The sequence below is a fragment of the Phacochoerus africanus genome, chromosome 6, assembly GCF_016906955.1.
Source record: "Phacochoerus africanus isolate WHEZ1 chromosome 6, ROS_Pafr_v1, whole genome shotgun sequence".
NCBI lineage: Eukaryota > Metazoa > Chordata > Mammalia > Artiodactyla > Suidae > Phacochoerus > Phacochoerus africanus.
In genome coordinates, this window is record NC_062549.1 from 124,417,332 (window position 1) to 124,440,176 (window position 22,845).

Sequence of the window (22,845 nt, forward strand, 5' to 3'; positions counted from 1 at the left end):
ATTCTCATAACATCTTGTTTTTGTCTCAAACTCTGTACAGGACAAACTTTCTTACCTTCTACTAATTCTGTATAAGAAAACCTAATCCTTCACTAAGCATGTATTATTAGTACTGGATGCTATTATTATAACTTCATTTTCAATAACTTCCAATGTCATTCATTTACTTATATAAATTGATTCTAAAGTTACATGTGCAAATTATCAATTTTATAAACAAATATAACAATAGCAATTAATTAAATATTTTAAAATCGTTCAAAAGTGGTATTTCTCTAGCAAAAGTAAAACATTTAAAAAACTTAATCTTATAAAAAAAAATTATTTTTAGGGATTCCCTGGTGGCCTAGAGGTTAAGGACCCAGTATTGTCACTGTTGTGGCTTGGGTTACCCCTGTGGCTCAGGTTCGATCCCTGGCCCAGGAACTTCAGTATGCTGCAGGCGCAGCCAAAAAAAACCTGTTTTCAGTGAGCTTACTTTGAACTTCTGCTTAGCATGAAAAAATTACTTCTAACTAGCTGCTAGATATTCATTCAGATACTGTCAACATTTTTAAATGATGGGTTAAACAACCCTGAGAACTAAATAACAAAACATAAGCTAGTTTTAATTAATTCTCCAAGCCCAGGTCACACACAAAAGCACTTAGGATCAACATCAACAACATCCACACACGGGTCAGTGTGAGCGAACAGGCATGTGCAGACCTACCTCTCACAATGTAAGTTTAAGACTGAACAATCAAAAGGACTCCAGAATATAGCTATACATTTTCCACAGTTTCAGAGCACTGATCTTCAATTCTGTGTATGTTCCATGAACTGAATGCCAGTCCTGCTCCTGTAATATTTAAGAAAACTCAAGGAAAGTAATTAAATACTAAGGAGGAAGGTTTTTGTTAGGTAGAGTTGAGCTCTGGAAGACCAAAACCATTATCTAAGATTTTTTGCATACACAACCCCCACCTCCTGCCATGAGAACAAGTGTGTACCCATTTAGGGATTATATTCCCCCCAATGGGAAAGCACGTTATAGAGCAGGGGGAGAAAAGGGATATATATACCTTTTGGTATATACAAGGAACAGAAATTAGACTAATTATTTTAAACAGGAGATATTTCTCCTTTATGCAATAGGTACATTCTACCATCAGGAAGGTTTTATTCATTTGTTTGCTGGCTTAAATCCAGTGGAAAATTTTCTTGAATGAGAAATCACATTCCTTAAAGATTGCTAAAGTGAGGACTTATTACTAGTCCTTCACTAATTATCTCCAACAAAGAGAAAATAAAAGGGTAACAAGCTGAGAGGGATTTTGTTGGATAGAAGTGAGGGAGAGGAGAAAAAAAAAAGAGCTGGTTAGCCTGCAGTCTTATTCTGATTTGTAATATAAGGATAGCGTAATATTTTGATACAAGGATAGCATAATATTTAATATAAGGATAGCATAACAGTCATTGATATCAGGACTTAAAAGTTACAAATACTATGCTTGTTCTCACCTACTTGGTATTGAGAGAATCAGTTTGCTTTCACAGTGTCTCCCACCTCCAAATTTACATCAGATAGATAGCTAGTTTCTCAACTGCTACTAATTAGAAAAGAATCCCATAAGATAAAATTTTCAATTTACATTTAACTGCCAAGATTTTATTTTCCTGAGAAAAGAACTCAACTGTTCAACGGCCACTGAAGAAACCAAAGGACACTTTTAGGAAAGTATTCAGAGAGGTACTCAAATATAATTCAAGAGGAAAACTTCCCCACACAGAGAAGGCATTTTTGGACTATTTCCCAACATTGCAGCCATCTTCCCTTGCATTATATCCTCATTCAAACTCTAGAACCAGATTATAAAAGTCTGCTAGAACTATGCAAGTCAGATCATGTTCCAGTCAAAACTTAACAGCACCTGACAGAAATTCAAAAAAACAGTGCAAAGCACAGAAGCAGGGTAGTGTTGTTCTACCCCAACGCTAATAGACAACTTCTTAATATATTAACAATACAAACCAAACATGCATTGTTGGACATACCTTGCAAAATAAAAGGAAAGAAATACCCTCAACTCACACATCAGTGAACATCCACCTCTGTTAAACATTTAGTAACAAAAAATACCCAGCAAAATCTGCCTTTCTAATTCCTATATGAGAATTTATAGATTAACTCCGATAGTTCATTTCACCCAAGGGCCTAAGAATTCATATTTATCAGTGATTATCAGGATATTTATATATTTATATTCTGTTTTGAGTAAAAACAGAATTAAAATAAAGTATTATTATTTTTACATCTTTTCTTTCAGTAGTTGAGGGGCAAAGCTTTTTAGGGGGAAAAAGGAAATCCTTTTATGTGAAGCCTGACATCTTCTGAAAAGAAATCATAGTTGAAAAGTAAGAACTTTTTTTTTGAAGTTTGGGGTCAGGGGAGATATACTATCTTTCAAGTAAAAGTGTACAAGCTAGCTAAACATGGTTTATGTCTTTAAAAGATCATTTAAGATGAACATGCAATTATGATTACTATTTAGGGGACATAAGAAAATAAAAGTTTTATAAAGATTAATTTAAGTGACCATATTTACAAGGGAACTGGAAACTCCATAGCTCCCTGGCTAAATAAAAGCAGTCATCTACTGCACCAGTGTGTATTTTCAGGCAAATACAGAAGCAAAACTCATTAGCTCTTTAAAAAATACACACATTTAATGTTGGTCTGTTTTAATTCTAAGTAAAGCAATTCCAAAAATACAAACTGAACATCAGAGCCATGTGAACCACCAAGATAAAATAAAACAGACATTCACAATAATTACGTCTAAAGACAGTTCAGCTTAATAAATCATCTTCCAGGTATGCTAAAGAAAGAATGACTAAAAATACTGCTGGTGTTCAGTTAGAATTAAAGGACTTTGGGGCAAATGAAATAATATGATACAGGTGGAGTGAATAAGGTTACACGGGATTTACATTTTCCATTACCCCTAGATATAAACAAACATTCAAAATCAACACAAACTCTGTGTGTTATTCAAAATATTGCAGCTGCAGGAAAGGCAACTTTAAATTAATAGCTAGGGGAAAATCAAGTTTTGGTGGAGGTAAACAGAAGTGACAGTTCTTAATTTGCACTTTTGTAAAGCTCATTTATACCTGGCCAACCAGGAACCAAATGCAGGACTACGAAGTTCTCTGCTTCTTTTGGCTATAATGTGACAAGAAAAGGTCATCTTTTGAAGATGTTTAAAGAAATAAAGCAACTTTCTTTATAAACAGTCAAATAAGCAATCAATGGAATAAATAAGTACTAACCCACATTTTTACTGCTCTGTAATCACTATACATATTTTTCATTTTGGCGGCAAATTCTCCAATTTTTAGGCTAAAATCCACCAATCGTTTTTAAGAGTAAAATGAACAGCCACCAAAATAAGAATATTCTTCTGTTTACTCTTTGGCTAAAAAAGAAAACAAACAAACAAAACAAAACAAAAAGAAACAGAAGACAACTCTAACACTGGTGATAAAAGAAACTTTTTTTTTTTAACATGTAAAATAAAGTTATCAATTTAAATCTTGGTACACTTTATAAAAACAAGAGGTAATGTTGTAATAAAACAGTAGTTGCCTCCGCAGGCAACACACTGTTTGTTAACCCTGTGCAATAAAATACTTTGTTCATACTACACTTAATTCAACATGACTAACAGTTACTACAGACATGTCAGGAATCTTCAGGGGACTCCTATAGACTTACTGTTAAAACTGAGAAACATTTACAATCATAATGTGCCATGAAAACTTGAAAATGTTACTTCTAGTAGGAGATAATGTTCATACTATTTGAATTTGTTTTAGGTATTGAACAGCTGAGTTACAAGGACTGAAAGTGAAAAGCATTCTAAAAGCCCATGAACACTGTTGTTCACACCCTTCTTCAGAACACACTAAACTCGTCTGACACATTTCTCTTCATACATAGCAAGCAACAGCACCCAATAAAAGCCTGAGAAGAAATGCTGCTGTGTAAATACTGCAACTATTCCTGAAAAAAGAATTATGGGATATATACTCCAAAGCTGCCCATTCCCATAATTTGTATTGCATAGGTCACATAATCAATCACACACATATATATACACATGTGTGTATATATATGCACATGCAAAGAATATATTAAGACGACAATGAAGTCTAGTCACAGAGCAATTTACAGGCTCAATATATTTTTTACACTTTGCTTGAAAGAAAATTTCAATATTTTACAGTCTTTTAGTAGGCATTATATACACTGCACTTTATGAAATCTAAAAGGTACTGAAATAAATTTTTTTCCAACATTTTGGTAACAAAACAGACAATGTTTTTCCAAATACTTGTGCTATCTATCTACATGATCTGTTTGCTCTGATAACCACTAACCACAAAAACTGACTCAATGGAATAATTAGAAAAATTATCTAACACCATGCATGGGTTTGAATCATTTTTAATACCCTATCCTAGAAACATTCTACAAATCTTAAGATTTAAAAAATTAAGTCTCTGTTCTGATTTTTAAAAGATATCTTTTTATGACAATATCCATAACATTGACAGGTACATGTTAAGGCTAATATCATCTCCTTAAGTGATTTTTTTTGACTTTTTTTTTTTTTTTTTTTTTTAAGAAAGATAGTAAAAGCCAGACTCCTTTAGGGCTTTGAACTGTACCTACAGAAAATGAGAGTGCAGTGAACATAATGTTCAGTCCTACAGTCAGGATGCAGTTGCTCCTTCCCATTCCACAAGATACTGCACCTTTCCATCAAGTGTCACCCGACGAGCCAATACTCGGTATTTTTCACCACATGCTATTCTACCTGCAGCACCAAAATAACTGGTAATGGAGTTTTTTAGATGATTGAGTTGTAACTCCTGATCTGCTAAGTTATTCAAAATCTCCGTGTTGAGGTCATCAATCTGGTAATCCTCTTTGCCTTCATCATCTTTTACAATTTCTGAGTTCTGAGTCTGGAGTGCTCTTCTTGGAAGACGACCCCTTCTCCTCCGTAAATGTGGAATTGCAGCAGGCCAAGATCTTCCTGTACGAGTTCTTTTTCTGGAGTCAGATAATCTGCAGAGCAAATCAGGCCCCAATTATCTACCCTTGCCAATACAAAAAATCAGCCAAATCAAAACAACAAATGCTACATAAATTGGATTACCACTGCCTTCATTAAATTAAATTCAATCACCTTCTTGGGTCTGACCCTTGAAGAACTTTTCTTCCTTAACTATGTACTACTAAGCTTAAAAGACTCAGAGGAAATTTTTGATTTATGAGGCCAATGATAAATTCTTACCAGGGGGCCCTATTCATAAGTTAAGTCTTGTCAATGTTTTCATCATTAAAAAGAAGACAGTTCATCATTCCTTCCCTCAATGCAATGAATACTTAATAAGCACCTATGACATACCAGACACCTTTCCGCGTGCTTAAACGGATGGCAGAGCTAGTGTAAAGTGTCCCTTGGTTACCAATGCTAGACCTACTGTTAAGTAATGTGATGAACTAGAATAAGCATAAACTAGATGCCAGGATTCCCATGGTCTAGCTCAATGTGATACTGGTCAAATTTAAATCTCTTGTCTTCTGTGCTCTCTTAAGCAAAGATATTGACTGAAGGGGCTGAACTAGATAATCTGAGTTCAGAAATTCAGTAATTTTATGATCTTAGAAAACACAGGCAAAATATAGCTTAACAGCTAAATTCAAAGACTATAATCATACTGCCCAAATTAACATCCCTGGCTCTGTACACTTGCTAATAAACATGCCATCTTGGACTTGTTACTAACACGCTCCAAAACTTAGTTTGTAAAATAGGAATAACTCCAAAAATTGCTTTTTTTAACATATATATAATGATGTTTATTTTTTTCCATTATAGTTGGTTTACAATGTTCAATTTTCTAACATACAGCATGGTAACCCAGTTACACATACATGTATACATTCTTTTTTCTCACATTATCATGCTCCATCATAACTGACCAGACGTAGTTCCCAGTGCTACACAGCAGGATCTCACTGCTAATCCATTCCAAAGGCAATAGTCTGCATCTATGAACCCCAAGCACCCCATTCATCCCACTCCCTCTCCCTCCCCCTTGGCAACCACAAGTCTATTCTCCAAGTCCCTGATTTTCTTTCCTGTGGAAAGGTTCATTTATGCCATATATTAGAGTCCAGATATAAGTGCTATCATATGGTATTTGTCTTTCTCTTTCAGACTTACTTCACTCAATATGAGAGTCTCTAGTTCCATCCATGTTGCTGCATATGACATTATTTTGTTCTTTTTTACGGCTGAGTAAAACACTGTTTTATGAATTCAGTAAGACAGTGTATGTAACCTTAACACGATGCTTGGTTAAGAGGCCAAAAAATAGCTCACATTATTATTACACATTATTATTATTCACAACTCATTTGAAAATGAGTTACATTTTAAGCCTTTAAATATTTATAATTTTATATGATTTACAAGAGCAGTTTTTGAATTGTGAACAAAAATTAAACAAGGAAAAGTATAAAACTTGCAAGCTCATAGCTCTGACCCTAAGTAAATTAAACTCTTCTTACCTGACCTATCAGACTTTAAGAAAAAATTGTCTTTCTGAAGAGTAAGGTTAAATAAAATATTAGAGGGGGAGTTTGCTAGTGATAAAAATCCTGAGTTTAAAATCCTTTTACTGTTCCCCTTGTGGCTCAGTGGGTTAAGAACCTGACATAGTGTCCCTGACAACGAGGGTTCAATCCCTGGTCTCACGCAGTGAGTAAGGATCCAGCAATGCTGCAAGCTGAGGTACAGGTCCCAGATGCAGCTCGGTTCTGGGGTCTCCTATGGATACATAGCAAAATTCCTGACAAATTTGAAAATTTTAATGTTTGTGCTCCAAAAAGCAAAAAAATTCAGATGAATATTAACAACCTAAGGAATCTTCTTATAGACTGCTTCTTAAAAGCTGAAAGACAAACTTAATGTCAACTTTGAATTGCTACAAATTATTAGTCATCACTTAATAATGAAAAGGTCTAGATGAAAATCAGTTAAGAGTAAGAACATAAAATATCTACCCATAATGCCTGGAAATGCTAGACGAGGTAGTTTCTTTTGCGCTGGAAGCACCCGTGAAATCCACATCTGAGGTATTAGATGAATGTGCAGTTCCCTCAGTTCTCCTGAGACAAGAGAATTTAAATGGTATAACGACTATATTACACAACAATAGAAATACTAATCCCCTCCCCAAAAGAAAATTCCTAGGTTAGAAGAAAATAACTTTCTATTTACCCTATAGAACAAGGTAAATCCAAAGTAGGATTCTCTGAAATTGACTCCTTATCCTAAAAAATAAAAAAACATACTGAAAGCATGGTTTGAAAGTAAGCTGAAAAGATTAGTTTCTCAGTAATTTCAAGCAGACTTTCCTCTGTGAACATATACCAATATATCCTCTTACCAAAGGTGGCTCAGCAGTTTTCTGAATCATTTTTCTTGTGTATGGGCCAGGTGGACGACCTACAGACTTTTTCTTTCCTTTTTTTTCTATGCCATTGCTTACTTCTCTGAAACAGAAAAACATTGTGTATTAATCTCTGCAAAAAGACAACAATAGACAATATATAGTTACAGCTCTACTTATGTAATAATTAGATTATACTTATAATTTTTATATTAACAATACCATAAAAACAATAAAATTAAGATGAATCTACAAGTTTAGTCAATTTCATAGATACATTCTCATTTAAATATTTAAGATATTTATTTATGAAAGGTCTAAAAAAAGTTCTCATACAATTCTGAAAAATATGTACCACCTAAAATTTTAAAAATAAAAGCAGAAACAAACAAAAACATCTACTATACTGGATGGAAGATTTCAAAACTCCTAATAGTTCAATTATTTCATTTAGGTTATTACCATACAGGTGCTAGGGGGTATTCCAAAAATTTACTACTAAAAGAAATTATGAATTTAGTAGTTAACCTCATGGAGCCAGGAAGTACCTATTTTAAAATACAGCAGCTAAAAAGAGAGGCAGCCTATGGGTTCCTGAATGACACACATCAGAAAGAGAATGATGCCCAGCGAGGGAAAACATAAAAGAGTAAGGAATCCTTTATATATTGGGCAGGGAAGTAATTCAAGGGGCAAAATTAGAAAGATCTAGAAAACCATTTTGAGACATAAGAACAAGTATCAAGCAATAGGGAGGGAAAAAAGGCAACAGGTTAAGGACATGTCTAATTTAGAAATGAAGAATGGCAAATATCAATACACAAAACATGTTTTCATCTATTCAACAAACATCTCCATATAAATGGGATACTAACAATAGAAATACAAAGATATTCCCTGGGCTAAGGGGTTTGCAGTACAGTTATAAGATGAATGTATATATAAGCAGGATAATAAAATAGGTTAAGTGTTGTTACAAAAACATTATCCAGGAAAATTCAATTAAAAAACGAGGTAAAGGAAAAATATTATAATAATAGGCTAGAGAGAACTAGAGAAAACTAGGAAAAGACTATTCCTTCACACACCAAACTAAGGTTGGGGAAAATAAGGTGGAAGTACAAGGAAGGAGCAAGTAGAGAAACTAGAGAAACGAAGAATAACAAGCACTGTAATCAAAAGTCTTAAGGATAAGATGTATGAGGTATATATACATATATTTTTGAAAGATGATCAACATAACAGTTATTGATAAAGGACCCCTGGACTAAGGAAAGTACTCTCAGATTAAAAGGACCAATTCACACATAGGGCCCAGAAGGAACTGTGAATGCCTTTTAAAAACACTGAACCATTACCTGCTGGCATCAAATGGACCTAATAACTACCACAGGTGGAGTGTCCTATCAAAATCATGATAGGAATGATTCATAATTCATAATATGGGCACTTTCTAGAAAAAGATTAATGATTAAATTTAAAAGTGACATGCATAAGTATTCTTTCCTGCAGAAAAAAAAACCAAACTCTTAAAGCAATATCTACTTTATTACCACCTCAGATGGATATAACGGTCAACCCTCTGCAGTTATTTTCTTAACTCTCTAAGATAATTATCTCGTACTTGCTCCTTAAATGTCCCTCTCAGCTATCTTTGCCACATCATCTGCTTGACAAAACAGAAGCTACCAGGCAATGACTTCAGTCACCTTCCAAATACTAAATCTAGAAGAATCAGTATCTGCACCCATATTCTCCTTTTTCACTCCATTTCAACAGAAGAGTTGTTAAGTCCTCTTACCAAAGGCCACTCCCACATTCAGGCTTTAAATCCTGTCCCTTTTGGCTTCTCAAAGACTTTACAGTATCTTCAATTACCTCCCCTCTCTACTATACCAATCTCACCTTCTCCACTGGATCATTCCAACTCACACAGAATAACAGGTCACAATTATCTTCTATCTATTGAAAAACCATCACTTGATCCAGCTTCCATTCCATTTGTCTACTTCCCTTTACAGTACAGCAAAACTACTTCTGAGATGATGACACATACCCTATTTTCTTCTTTCAGAATTCTTAAAGATTATTTGCTTTCTCCGTTTTTCCTTTAGCATCGCCATCATCATTTTGAATGTGTCCACATCCCTTAGTGTAGAAAAAGCCCAGTTGTGATATATAAATTGGGCAGTACTGAATTCATCACACTCTGACCTAGACCAATCTTTACCTCTCAAGGAGAATTGTTTTTGTCACTGTACAGAATGTTATCTTATCCAATACATCTTTCTCTCATCTTAACCCACCTCTCAGCAGCATTCAGTACTATTTAATATATCCATCTTGCTCGAAACATTCTCCTCTTGGTTTTCATAATATTGAACTTTGCTGGTTTCCCTTATTTCACTGATCATTCATTCTATTGTTCCCTCCCTTCATTTCACTTCTTGCAAATCTCTAAATGATATTAGGACATTATTCTGGGCCATATTCTCTTCTCTTCTCCCTCTCTACATCTAGAAAGATGAAGTCATCTTTCATCCATTCTCATAGCTTTATAAATCAGCTTCCAAGTTTACATCACGTGTCCTGATCTCTCCTGAGCTCCAGAATCATACACTAAGTTGCCTGTATCTAACGTCATCATCACCTAGATATTCCTCATAAGAATCTCAAACGCAATGAGTATGTAATAGAAGAATGCTTATTCACCTTGCCAAAATCTGGTAACAGACACCACTACCCACCAGTGGCTCAAGTCAGAAATTTCGGCATTGTATAACTTCATTTCTCCCTTTCATAAATGTAGTTCAAAGCCAACAAATTCCGCCTCCAATGGAGATTGTGAATCTATCTTCTATTTGACTGCTACCACCTCCACTTGCATAAGCAACCATTACCTACCTCTCAACATCTGAAAAGTCTTAAATTCTCTTGCTTCTACTCTTACCTCAACATATATCTGTTTTCCAAAGAGCGCCCCAAAAAAGTATTTTTAAAGGATAATCCAATCTGCTTACATCTTTAAATAGCTCCAAACTCCTTATGAGACCTATGAAACTCTACATGACCAAGCCCTACCCAACTTTTCCAACACCCAATGCTACTCTAGCCCTCACTAGCCTCTCATTTATACCTCAACTAGCTTCCCATGATTTCCTAGGACATATACACCTCAGAGCGTTCACACTTGTTAATTCTCCTACCTGGATGTTCTTCACGTTGTTAGGTCATTCTTATTTTTTAAATTTCAGCTTAAATACCATTAAGCCTCCTTAGAGTAGACCACTTCATCTCTATCCATCCCAGTACAGTTCCAGTACAGTCTAAATCTGTTTGCCATTTCCTAAATAGCATCAGCATGACCTGTAACTATTTTACTTGTCACCTTTCCTCCCCGCTATAATGGAAACGCCATCAGGGCAGAAAGTCTCATTTGTTATTGTTTCTCCAGCACTTAGATAGTAAGGTGCTTAATAAATGGAATGAATGAAAAACGAATGAGAAATGAACAAACAAATGAACAGGCCAGTACTTAAGCTATTTGCTAACGAAATCAATAGGGCCTATTCCTAAGAAGCCTCAGATCTAAAGTAAGTGAATAAACATCTAGCATTAACTCCTTGTACCTTGTCCAAAGAAAAAATTATAAACAAAGCAACAAATCAGGGTAACTGCCACTGGTATTTTCAAATATACTAATGAAACTAAATAACACATTTTTAGTTACAAATAAGCTAAAGAGAAAAACTAAGCCACAGATCAACTTTTACCTTGAATCAGATATAGGTTTGGATGCCTTTCTGCCTTTAATTTTAAATTCATGGGATGTTCCTTCAGGTTCTTTCTCTGCTTTGAAAGCCACATTTGGTGGCACAGGAGGAACACGAATTCGCAACCCAAACAAATGCTTCTTCTTCTTTATTTCTTTCCCAGACATAAACCTAAATTTTTGAAAAAATTAACTAAAAATTTAAAAACTGAACACATATACATGGCAGACCCTAAGTCTTAACTTTCAGATATAAAGCCTTTACACATGAAAGTCCACCCAAGACTAGAAACATTGACTCTTGCCCTCTTGCTTTTTTTTGATTCTTATCTGCCCCAGAGCCAGTCCACAGTAGAATATGATGGGGGAGCAGGGAGAAAGGAATAGTATCAGAAGGGAAAATAATACAGGTCCACTTTTCTTTTCTTTTCTTATGCCACCCTCGGTGGCACATAGAAGTTTCCAAGCCAGGGACTGAATCTGAGCTGCAGCTGCAACCTACACCACAGCTACAGCAACACCAGACCCTTAACCCACTGCACTGGGCTAGGGAATGAACCCATGCCTCAGCAGCGACCCTAGCCGCTACAGAGACAATGTTGGATCCTTAACCAGATGTGCCACAGCAGGAATTCCTCCAGGTCTATTTTTCTCTTTAAAACATAGCATCTAACTTTTTGAAGGAAGGAAGTAGAGAGCAGTGTCTTTTTAGTCCGAATATGTTTTTCCATATTTTTAGTGTCATTTGTTAAAAAAAAAATCTCAAAAATGTTTAGGAAAAGAAAAATTGTTTCAGAGTAGATCTGTGAGGAGAAAAACCCTGGTCAGAAAGTAGTAAGTGATAGCATTAGAAAAGGAAGTAGGAGACCAATTCTAGAGGCCCAGAAAATAAAATGAGTGTCTAGTATGTCAGATCTGGAACTGGAAATAACCTGGAGCAGAGAAGTGCTATTTTGGTCTGGGCTTACGTCGCTGAAAAACATGCTTCTTAACCCTTCCCCAAAGTCCTTTAGGGTTCTTATTCCAAAACACCACCCTTAGCTCTACTAGAGCCTGACTGGCCACAAGAACCACTACCAAACTTTTGGATCATTCTTTTACTTTTATAAATATTTGAGAAAGAGAAGCCCTTATTTCCACCATATCAGAAACAGATACATTTCTGGCACACTAAGTTGCATTACAGAATTCACTGCCCCTTAAAGTATTTTTATCAGCAGCATGGTAACTGCTCAGATAGTTTATGGCTTTTTAAACTGGCCTAAAGACCCAGGCACTTGTAATTTTTTTTTTCCCTTTTTCTCTGGCCACCCTCACCCCATAAGGAAGTTTCCAGGCCGGTGATTGAATCTGAGCCGGCACTGGGACCTGCGCCACAGATGCAGCAATGTTGGATCCTCCACCAACTGCATCAGGCCAGGGATCAAACTGGCGCCCCCACAGACAAGACGGATCATTAACCCACTGCACCACAGCAGGAACTTCACCACTTGTAATTACATTTCTTTTCTTTTTGACCGCACCTGTGGCATTAAAAAACTCCTAGGCCAGGGATCAAATTCACATCACAGCAGCAACCTGAGCCAAAGCAGTGACAATGCCAGATCCTTAACTGGCTGAGCCACCAGGGAACTCCATAACATTTATTAATGAAGAAATGTTGCGAAGTTCAAAAAAAGCAACTTGTTACAAACAAAAATGCTGTAATTCAATGGCTGGTTGGAACTAACGTATACATTTAAAATATTATTTCTATTGTATTTTGCAATTTTTTTAAAAAATGTAGATATGCTGGTTTTTAAAAAAAAGGAAAAGATGTCTATAAGAATAAATCAAACATTATCACTTAATTATCAAAAACTTACATCACCGATAACAATAATCTTAAAACTATAGCAGACCTCAATCATTTTAAACCCATATTCTCTACAATATATACCTTTTTAATCTATTCCTACTAGCTACCAAGATTTTATTTTACTTTCAGTGGATTAAATTATAAAAACAAGTCATTACTGAGAATGCTTTTTCAACTCAGCAGACCAAATTCCCCTGAGATACTGCTATGCCTCCCATCCACCATTCCTGGAGGACTGTTCTTCCTTCTCCAACCCCTGAGAATCACCGCTTTACTCTGACTGAAAAAGAGGACATTAAAAAGTTTTAAATGGTATGTACTAGCTCTACACAGGAATCCCACAATTCTTAAACAATGCCATTATTCCTTATACCTACTAATGTCTCCCTCATAGGGGTACATAAAATAAATCAACTTACATGGTCTTGTAATCATTTAATGCCTCCAGAACATGCTCATATCTTTCAGATTTTGGTGTGTCTGCCAGCTGTGAAGTATCAAGAAACAATTTAACGCACTACAATTTCATCAATTAATTAATACACAAGCGCTAGACAGAGGCAATGCAATGCAGAAATGTCCTGACTAGCAGTCAGAAAATCTAAATTCTAATTCCAGGTCCTCACTGACTAGCTCTGTGACCTAAATCCATTTAACATCTCAAGGCTTGTTTTCTCACCTATAGAAAAGGGAGTATAAATCCTACACTAATTACTTTACCAGTACTTGTATGGATCAAATGATATGCCTGAAAGAATTTAACTGTAAAATACAATAAAAATTGGATTTTATTATTAGTTATCATCAAATACAGTTTAATTCTATAACCTGGGAAATAATTACTTCAAAATCAAGCATAAAAGCTTTTAATAGATATTAAAAGGAAAGAGTATAAAAAAGTAATGAGAAACATGGCATTTTATCTCCCAATACTTCTACTATTAACACAAACCAATAATCTCTATGATTTTAACAAGTAAATGAAATTTGGGGATTTTACTTTCATAAAAAATACACACTTCTGTTACCTCTAAAACCCAAAATGACTCAGTAATTTTTTATCACACACCATTTTAAAACCTAAACAATTCAATTTTAGAAGACTTTCTATTTTGTTCCAAAAAGGTTTCTTTCAGAGTCATTTGTGCCTTTTCTTCAAAGTTTAAAGAAAGGGTCCCAATAGAAAAAAAAAAAATTTAAAAAAAATCTGCAATCAAAGCTACAAAAACTAAAACAAACAAAACTTCCAAAATATCACCGACTTTCAAAATTACTGCCAGTACTTTTCTTTACCAGTTGAAACTCCCAAACCTCAGAAATGTTTCAAGTAAAAAGAACAAACAAATCTGTCAAATAGAATACTGACGGTAGAAGAGACTTATAAAGGCATTTACTCCAAATCTTTTATTTTACAGATTAAACAGATATGAAGGTCACACTGCTCAAATTTTCATGGTTGGTTAGTGAGAGCTGGAAACTAAACCCAAGTGACAAGTACATTCATTCAACATTCACTGAAAGCACATTCTGTGCCTCTGTTGGCTACTTTAAAAAGGGGGGTGAGGGGAGAAAGAGCGAGACAGAAAAGGCAAGACAGCACAGGCAGTTTTGTGCTCATTCCACTCTACCACACCACACCTTCCTACTCTAATTTCTCAACTGTCCAACAATAGAGAATGTCTATTTAAGGAAGAGTAACAGGCTCAAACTTTAAAAAGTGACCCAAGATGTAATTCCAGTTTTCACTAATACTGCAATCCCTTTTACAGTTCTGACAGTCATGCAACCTTGGTTTAAGTAGTACCACTGATGAAAGTTAATGAGGCAGTCAATGAAGGAGTCCATTCCAGGGTGAACAAAACCTTCCTTCCTAAACTCTTCCATCCCCTCTTTTATAAGATGGTCCTTCAAATATGTGACAGACACTAGCTATCGTGTTTATGTTTAAGATTGGGTTAAAGTTTTTAGCAGCCTCATCACATGATTATTTCATATTAAGCTTATTCGCCAAATAATTCCACCCTTTTCCTCATCCCCACTCCCACCTAACTCTAAAATCTTAGCAGATGAACTGCTCTCAAGCCAAGAATCTATTATATACTGCTTCTTTCATATTATTGTTTGTATATTTAAACCTAAAAACAAAATTTTATAACTGCTGTTAATTTGATTTTTCTTTCTGCTCAGTGTTCGAAATGATCTTTTCTTTTGATCCTGTCATCTTTCCTGAAGTAAAGACAAAAAACCCTGGCTTTCCCTTAGTATCTCCCTGAAAGAATATTTCCAAGCCATTAACTGTTTTTGTTACTATTATTTAATTAGTTACAAATCCATTCAATTTTTATGGGGACCAGCTCACATTTCAGTATCTCATACGAAACTGAGTTGTACCAGGTCTATACCATGCGCGTTACCACTTGACATCAGTGTTGTTAATCATACCAAAACCAAACAAACAAACACAGGGTATTTAACATGACTTATTCTAATTAATTAGTGGTGTTTTTTATTGCTTTTAAAATCTTTATATGAAAACTCTGGTCTACAATTTTGCTGACATTCAACCACAAAAGTTTCTAATTTCTCATATCCACACCTTTTTCCTTTTGAAAATCACAATGAACTCTCATTTCTTTTGGTACTTATTCTCTATGGTTTCCCAGAAATTTTATCTGTAAGTACCTTCAGCACTCCAGGACTATTCAGCACAGGACTGTTTATTTCAACTCGGATAATGCAGTCCAGGGCTCCCTTTCTGTATTTTGAAAACTAAGAGTGCAAGTGTCATAATGTAAACCAAATAATCTGTATTAGAAGAACATTGTATTCTAGTTCTTCCATCTGAATATGTTTATAAAACATGTATTCTTTGAAAATAGTAATTTTTGTTCCTCCCCCTATAGACACTAATATCACACTATGTTTTCACTTTCAGGGTTGCATATTTCTGTACAAGATATACATACTATTATGTAGTTAAAACTCTTCCCTTCCATAAAAGACACCCTTCAATTACCAATACTGAATTCCATGCCACCTAGGCTTAAGTATGCCAAAGAGCTTAAGTAATTTGTCTGCCAACATATATATATACGTATGCTAATACATAACACGCAAGGGCCACAAGCATATGCTTTTAACCATATTCCTTGTAATCTGCACTTAAAAGTATTATATCACCTGTACTATACTATATTTATCTCTGGCCAAAACACTGTTTCTGGCATAGTATTTCATTTGGGTTTTATCTATGCTTTTCTCCCTGCATCCTTCAAGCGAGGTGGCACACAACACACTGCTCTTCTATCCACCTTTGGGTGCTTAAAATTTAAGACCACAGTTAACAGAAAAGTGGATGGTCCACACAGAACTAAAATTTCAAATCAAATTAGGAATCAAAGAAAATGATAATAGATAGATTTCAAAACCTACTAATATCTCATCGTAATGTCCAAGAGCAATCTAGTACAAACTCATTCTAAATACTTCTTCTATATAAAAACCTTAACTTTTATTTGGGGTGTCAAGTGTTAGATGTTTTTACTATCTCAAAAATGATTTAAAACATGGTAGTTTCTCAAATAGCTATACTTCAGTCTATATGATAATCTTTAAGGCACCAAATCTCAAAGATGTTTAAAAAGAAACAGTATGTTTAAGATGTTTAAGAAACAGTATAGGAGTTCCCGTCGTGGTGCAGTGGTTAATGAATCCGACTAGGAACCATGAGGTTTCGGGTTCAATCTCTGCCCTTGCTCAATGGGTTAAGGATCCGGCATTGCTGTGAGCTGTGGTATAGGTTGCAGATGCGGCTCGGATCCTGCGCTGTGGCTCTGGCATAGGCTGGCGGCTACAGCTCCGATTAGACCCCTAGCCTGGGAACCTCCATATGCCGCGGGAGCAACCCAAAGAAATAGCAAAAAAAAAAGACAAAAAAAAGAAAGAAAAAAAGAAACGGTATAAAGTTAGCACTATGTTCTAATATGTTCTACAAGTTTCAGCTTCTCTTCACAGCAATCCTGAAAATAATCAATTAAAAACAAAACATATGGTACATTAATGTTTCATCTTTTTGGAATGAAAGGATATATAGTTGACCCCTGAACAACAAGGGTTTGAATTACGTGAGTCCACTCATGCACAGCTCTTTTTTTCACTAAACACCTACACTACAGTAGTACACTGTGGCTGGTTGAATCTGGGGTGAAGAACTGCAGAAGGGCAGGTCAGCTCTAGTCACATAACCATTTTCAACTGCAGAGGGTTTGTGCCCCAACCCCATGTTCTTCAAGAGTCAACTGGACTCTCTCAAACACAGACTCTAAAATGTCTGTCATATAATCTATAGCATGAATTACAAGAATCAATGTTCAAATGAACTTGAGTATTCCAACTCAATCAATACAGGCATACCTCCCTTCATCGAACCTCACTTGATTGCATGTCACAGATACTGTGTTTTTTACAAACTAAAGGTTCATGGCAACCCTGCCTCAAGCGAGTCTATCAGCACCATTTTTGCAACAGCATTATATTCAAATTAAGGTATGTATATTGCTTTTTTTTTTTTGACATGATGCTATTGCACACTTAACAGACTACAGTGTAGTGCAATTGTAACTTTCATATACACCAGGAAATCAAACAATCCGTGATTCACTTTACTGTGATTTGCCTTTTTGTAGTAGCCTGGAACTAAAACCTGTTATCTCTGAGGTACGCCTATAATGTACATACAGTAACACACATGTTTTGAAAATACAGTTGGCCTTCAGTATCCATGGGTTCCAATGGTGAAAAATCAATCAGATATGAAGGGCCAACTATACCACATCATTTTATGTGAGTGACTAGAGTATTCTCAGATTTTGGTACCCAAAGGGGGTCTAGAATCGCTCTCCCATGGATATCATGGGACAACTGTAATTAATGCTACTTTTTAAGAAGATTTTGAATACAAGTATAAACAAAAAGAAATTTTTATTAACCTGATTTTGAGTTAGTGACAAAATTCAACTTGCAACTCAATTTCAATTAACCAAGATTTACTACTTTAATAATTTGGAATAATACATTTTTTGTATTATTTTTGTTTCTATTACTATAAACATTTAAAAGTAAAGTAAATAAAAATCAATGAAATATTACTAACACAAACTTTAAGTCTCTTTATCTTTAAAATCTCACTCAAAAGCCAATTACAACTACAATATTAAGATGTAAAATATTCACATAGAGAATTAAAACCTGGACTTCCATCTGTAAATAACTCTTCTGAAGATGAGATAACTAAGCTAAGAATTCTGATTTTTTTTTTAATGCAAAGAAAGCGATGAAAAGTTATTGGAAAGTCACTTGTTCTGATAATAAATTTGATGCCCACCCTCAAAATGGAAATAATCTTCAGAAAACTTTTCTGTTGTAAAGTTAGATTAATCACGTTTTTCTTAATTTTTAAATAAAAAGAGGTACACTTTTCTATTTTGACAAAGAATAAGAAACTGAAATCTCTTACTTCTAAGACATTCTCTCATTGGTTACAGAGGATAAAAATGTATCTATTGCTGAAATAAAACTTTTTCTGATATATATCAGAAGCTCAGGAGAACTGAGATACATGAAATTCATAAACTGAACTCACTTCTTTAAAAGACTAATTATGACTATTATTTTTATTTTCAGCCTCTTTAATAAACTCTAAATATTTAAGATAGCATTTTAAGCATAAAACAACTTTAGTTTTTATATATGCATGTTCCCTGACAATGTGAAGTAATCAGTGCAGAATTAAATCATGTAAAATATAAAGTATACTAACAAGAACAGAGATGATCTGCATATGAAGTGCTGAAAGAACCGTAACTAGAAAGAAAGAATTTCAAATAAATGTATGAGAACATTGAATACTAAGATGACTATATGGAGTTCCTGCCGTGGCATAGCAGAAATGAATTCAAATAGGAACCATGAGGTTGCGGGTTCTATCCCTGGCCTCACTCAGTGGGTTGAGGATCCAGCATTGCTGTGAGCTGTGACACAGTTGACTGCAGACGCGGCTCAGATCTGGTGTTGCTGTGGCTCCCGGCATAGGCTGGCAGCTACAGCTCCGATTCGACCCCTAGCCTGGGAACCGCCATATGCCGTGGGTGTGGCCCTAATAAGACAAAAAATAAAAATAAAATAAAATTAAAAAGGCTATAAAGAACACAATAGTCAGGTGCATACTTCTTTTTTCCATTACTAATCAGTTTATTAAAATTTATCAAGTGTACAAGTCATTCACTTGTTCTCAAATGTCATCTAAAAAAAAGACGCTTTTAGCAGAAAACTTAATAAGAGAATTATATTCTAATTTCTAACAGTCAAAACATCTTAGCTCAACTGATTTTAAAATCTAAATATTCCAAAGGTATTTGTTTTAATTTTATGCAAATAATCTACTACTAACTTTTAAATAAATGGGCATTATGTGCTCCCTGATGCCCCATAAAACCCCAAGACGACAAAAAAATCCTTGGTATTTTATTTGATGTAAACCTCATAAACTGCCTCATGTCTAAGAGCTACAAATTCAAAAATCCTTCCTAAATTTCACATCAGTTTACATAATATTTACCTCGAAAAGTAATACATAACTAAGAGTCACACATCTAATTCCACATATTATAAAACAAATATTTTAGTTAAACTAAGAGTAGTCAATATTTGTATTTTAATAACTCTAAATAAGTGCTAAAAAATAAGGTAAATATTAATGTTATTCTAGTTAGTTTCTTTTTTGTGCTACTCTGTAGATTCAAAACCTTCAATGAACATGCATTAACTTTTATACTCTTTAAAAAAAAAAAAATGACTCTGTAAACCAGCATAAGTGGTTACACTTCCCAAAATGAAAAGCAAAACAAGATGCCAGAATGAGAGTGGTAATCTCCAACTCAACTCAGATAGCTTCAACTCTCCAACTACTTCTTCTTCTTCTTTTTTTGTCCACACCCATACTCCCAAAAATGTGGAAGTTCCCAGGCCAGGGATCACGCCTGCACCAGAGCAGCGACCTAAGCCTCATCCTTAACCAGGATAAAGTGACAAAGCCAGATCCTTAACCAACTGTGCCACAAGGTAACCCCTTTAACTTGTTATTCTAACTCTGCTTCTGGGTCTCACTATTTCTGAAAGTCAAAGATATATATAAGGGAATACCAACAAGAGAAGAAAGAAGACTGCTGGTTACATCTCTAAATTTACAGAAAACTCAGACGAAAAGAAAGAGAAATCATAAGTAAGATACCCTCCCTTCTATTTTTTTTTCTTTTTTTTTTTTGCTTTTTAGGGCCATACCCATGGTATACGGGATCAAATCGGAGCTATAGCCACCGGCACAGCAATGCAGGATCCGAGCCACATCTGCACCCTACACCACGGCAACGCTGGATCCTTAACCCACTGAGCGAGGCAGGGGTCAAACCTGCAACCCTAAGGTTACCAGTCAGATTCATTTCTGCTGCACCACAACAGGAACTTCCCTCCCTTCTATCTTTAACTATAGTGATTTTTCACTTCAGAAAATGGAAAAATCCAGTACATTACTTCCTCCTACATTTTTTTCCCCCTCAAGTCAATAGTCAACAGGAAATGAGGGCTGATCCTGACAGCCTTACCAAAATTATTTCTCCCTAACTAAAAGTAAAACGCTACTTTGGATGTATGGCTTACATAAGTGTCTTAGTAGCTTTTAAGAAACACAAAAAAAAACAAAAAAGACATCAAGTAGCTAATGAAGTTAGCTCTAAAACTACCTACCTCTCCAGGGTGCAATCTATCCCAGTTTTCATTAATGTATGTCATAAGCTCAAGTTCAGAATCAAAGTATTTCTTCTTGTGAATAACACTTAGGTTGTAAAGGCATAGGTGTGCTATATCTACCCTGGAATCCAAAAAAAAAAAAAATCAAAATATACAAAAGCAATGTTTTTTGTTACTGTTTAAAAATTATACAGTATTTTCACAAACCCAGCAATTAAAAAAATCCAAAGTGAAGTATTCAGGCAAACAGAGGGTTAACATAAGTCATATGCACAATAAATCATTACATATGAAAAACATTAACATTTAACTTAACGTGAATACTAACTAAAAATTAAAAGATATCTGATTTCTTAAAATGCACTTAAAGAATATCTGACTTTAAGAAAAAATAACTTATAACCTAAAATTTTGTGTTCTCACTACTATATATAAGCTACAAAGTGGATCATACTTTAACAGACTTTTTTATCTGATTCAGAAGTTAAATCTTATCTTTTCCTAAAATATGTAAAACATTTAACAAAAATGTCTAAGTATGTACCATACACATTTTCAGTAAATCTCCAAAATTTTATTCATTTTACTTTCCATACCCAGCATTACTTAACTGAGGCAGAAAATTTTTTTGCATTATAAGACATTTTCTCTCTTCTACTGTATGCTATTCTGAAGACCCAAAAGGACTAGAAATTTGAGTAAGAATTTTCAAGATCTAAAAAATTTGAAAGTGACATTTTATGCCATTAGAAACTGACTGACCTTATTACTTTAGCAATAAAACTAGATATCCTTGGGGAAGACATTAGGCTTGAGGATAAATACAGGGAAAGAAAGAAAGCCAGGCATAAAAAAGGACAAATCTTTATTTAAGCCATGTAAATGTATACAGAAAGTTTCACAAAATATGGCTCTTTTTGTTCCTAATAGAAATGTCGGTACTTACCACTGTAATGGTAGACGTTTGAGGTATTCTGGTCCCGAACTGCAGACAGAGCAAATAAATGTATAAAACCTAAAGAAAAGAAAAGTACACAATGAATAATCAAGACTACATGTGAATTGGAGTTCCCGTCCTGGCTCAGCGGGAAACAAATCTGCCTAGGATCTATGAGGATGCAGATTTGATCCCTGGCCTTGCTCAGCGGGTTAAGGATCTGGCATTGCTGTGAGCTGTGGTGTAGGTCACAGATGTAGCTCGGATATGGGATTGCTGTGGCTGTGGTGTAGGCCAGCAGCTACAGCTCTGATTTGACCTCTAGCCTGGGAACCTCCATATGCTGCGAGTGCCACCTAAAAAGCAAAAAAAAAAAAAAAAAGAGTACATATAATCATTTAATTAAAATATTCAGCAAATGCGTACCCTACAATTGACATAAGGGCTGACATACAAAGTCAAAATATAATCTCAATCATGAAACTATCATTTAAAGAATTTCTTTCCCAGTAATGACAAATAATTAAATAGTTTGTATCCGGGAGGGGAAGAAGCACTATTTTTTAACCATTAAAGACTTTCAGAGTTCACACAGATTTCTGCACAGGAAGAGTTTGCTAGTGGCATGTGTGGACTAAGAACTGCAATGGCTGTTTCCTCTTTCATTGCTCAAAATAATCTGGTAAAATAAGCCCAGAGGAGAAAAACTGACCTTCCTAAGGTCAGAAAGATAATAAGTGACATAAGCTAAGATTTAAAACCCAGGGTCTGGAGTTCTCATTGTGGCTCAATGGGTTAAGAACCCAACACAGTGTCCATGAGGATGTGAGTTCCATTCCTGGCTTCACACAGTGGGTCAAGGATCCAGTATTGCTGCAAACTGGATGCAACCCAGATTTGATATTGTTGATTTGACCTCTAGCCCAGGAACTTTCATATGCAGGCATAAAAAGACAAAAT

At 35.0% G+C, this 22,845-nt stretch overlaps 1 protein-coding gene across 7 annotated transcripts in view; it reads right to left on the bottom strand.

Annotated features, from left to right (window-relative positions):
• Positions 1 to 2,690: 2,690 nt before the first annotated feature.
• The window catches only part of MTF2 (metal response element binding transcription factor 2), a 66,070-nt gene continuing 45,915 nt past the window's right edge, over positions 2,691 to 22,845 (bottom strand). For 5 of the 7 annotated variants that reach the window (XM_047785284.1, XM_047785289.1, XM_047785285.1 and 2 more), the window contains 8 exons: positions 21,895 to 21,963; positions 20,946 to 21,069; positions 13,565 to 13,632; positions 11,289 to 11,459; positions 7,513 to 7,618; positions 7,344 to 7,396; positions 7,127 to 7,231; positions 2,691 to 5,119 (listed from right to left, as the gene is read on the bottom strand). In XM_047785284.1, the coding sequence (XP_047641240.1) occupies positions 4,762 to 5,119; positions 7,127 to 7,231; positions 7,344 to 7,396; positions 7,513 to 7,618; positions 11,289 to 11,459; positions 13,565 to 13,632; positions 20,946 to 21,069; positions 21,895 to 21,963 (1,054 nt within the window). In that variant the 3' untranslated portion in view covers positions 2,691 to 4,761. The remainder of the gene's footprint in view (positions 5,120 to 7,126; positions 7,232 to 7,343; positions 7,397 to 7,512; positions 7,619 to 11,288; positions 11,460 to 13,564; positions 13,633 to 20,945; positions 21,070 to 21,894; positions 21,964 to 22,845) is intronic. The other 2 variants (XM_047785286.1, XM_047785287.1) reach the window with 2 other exon arrangements.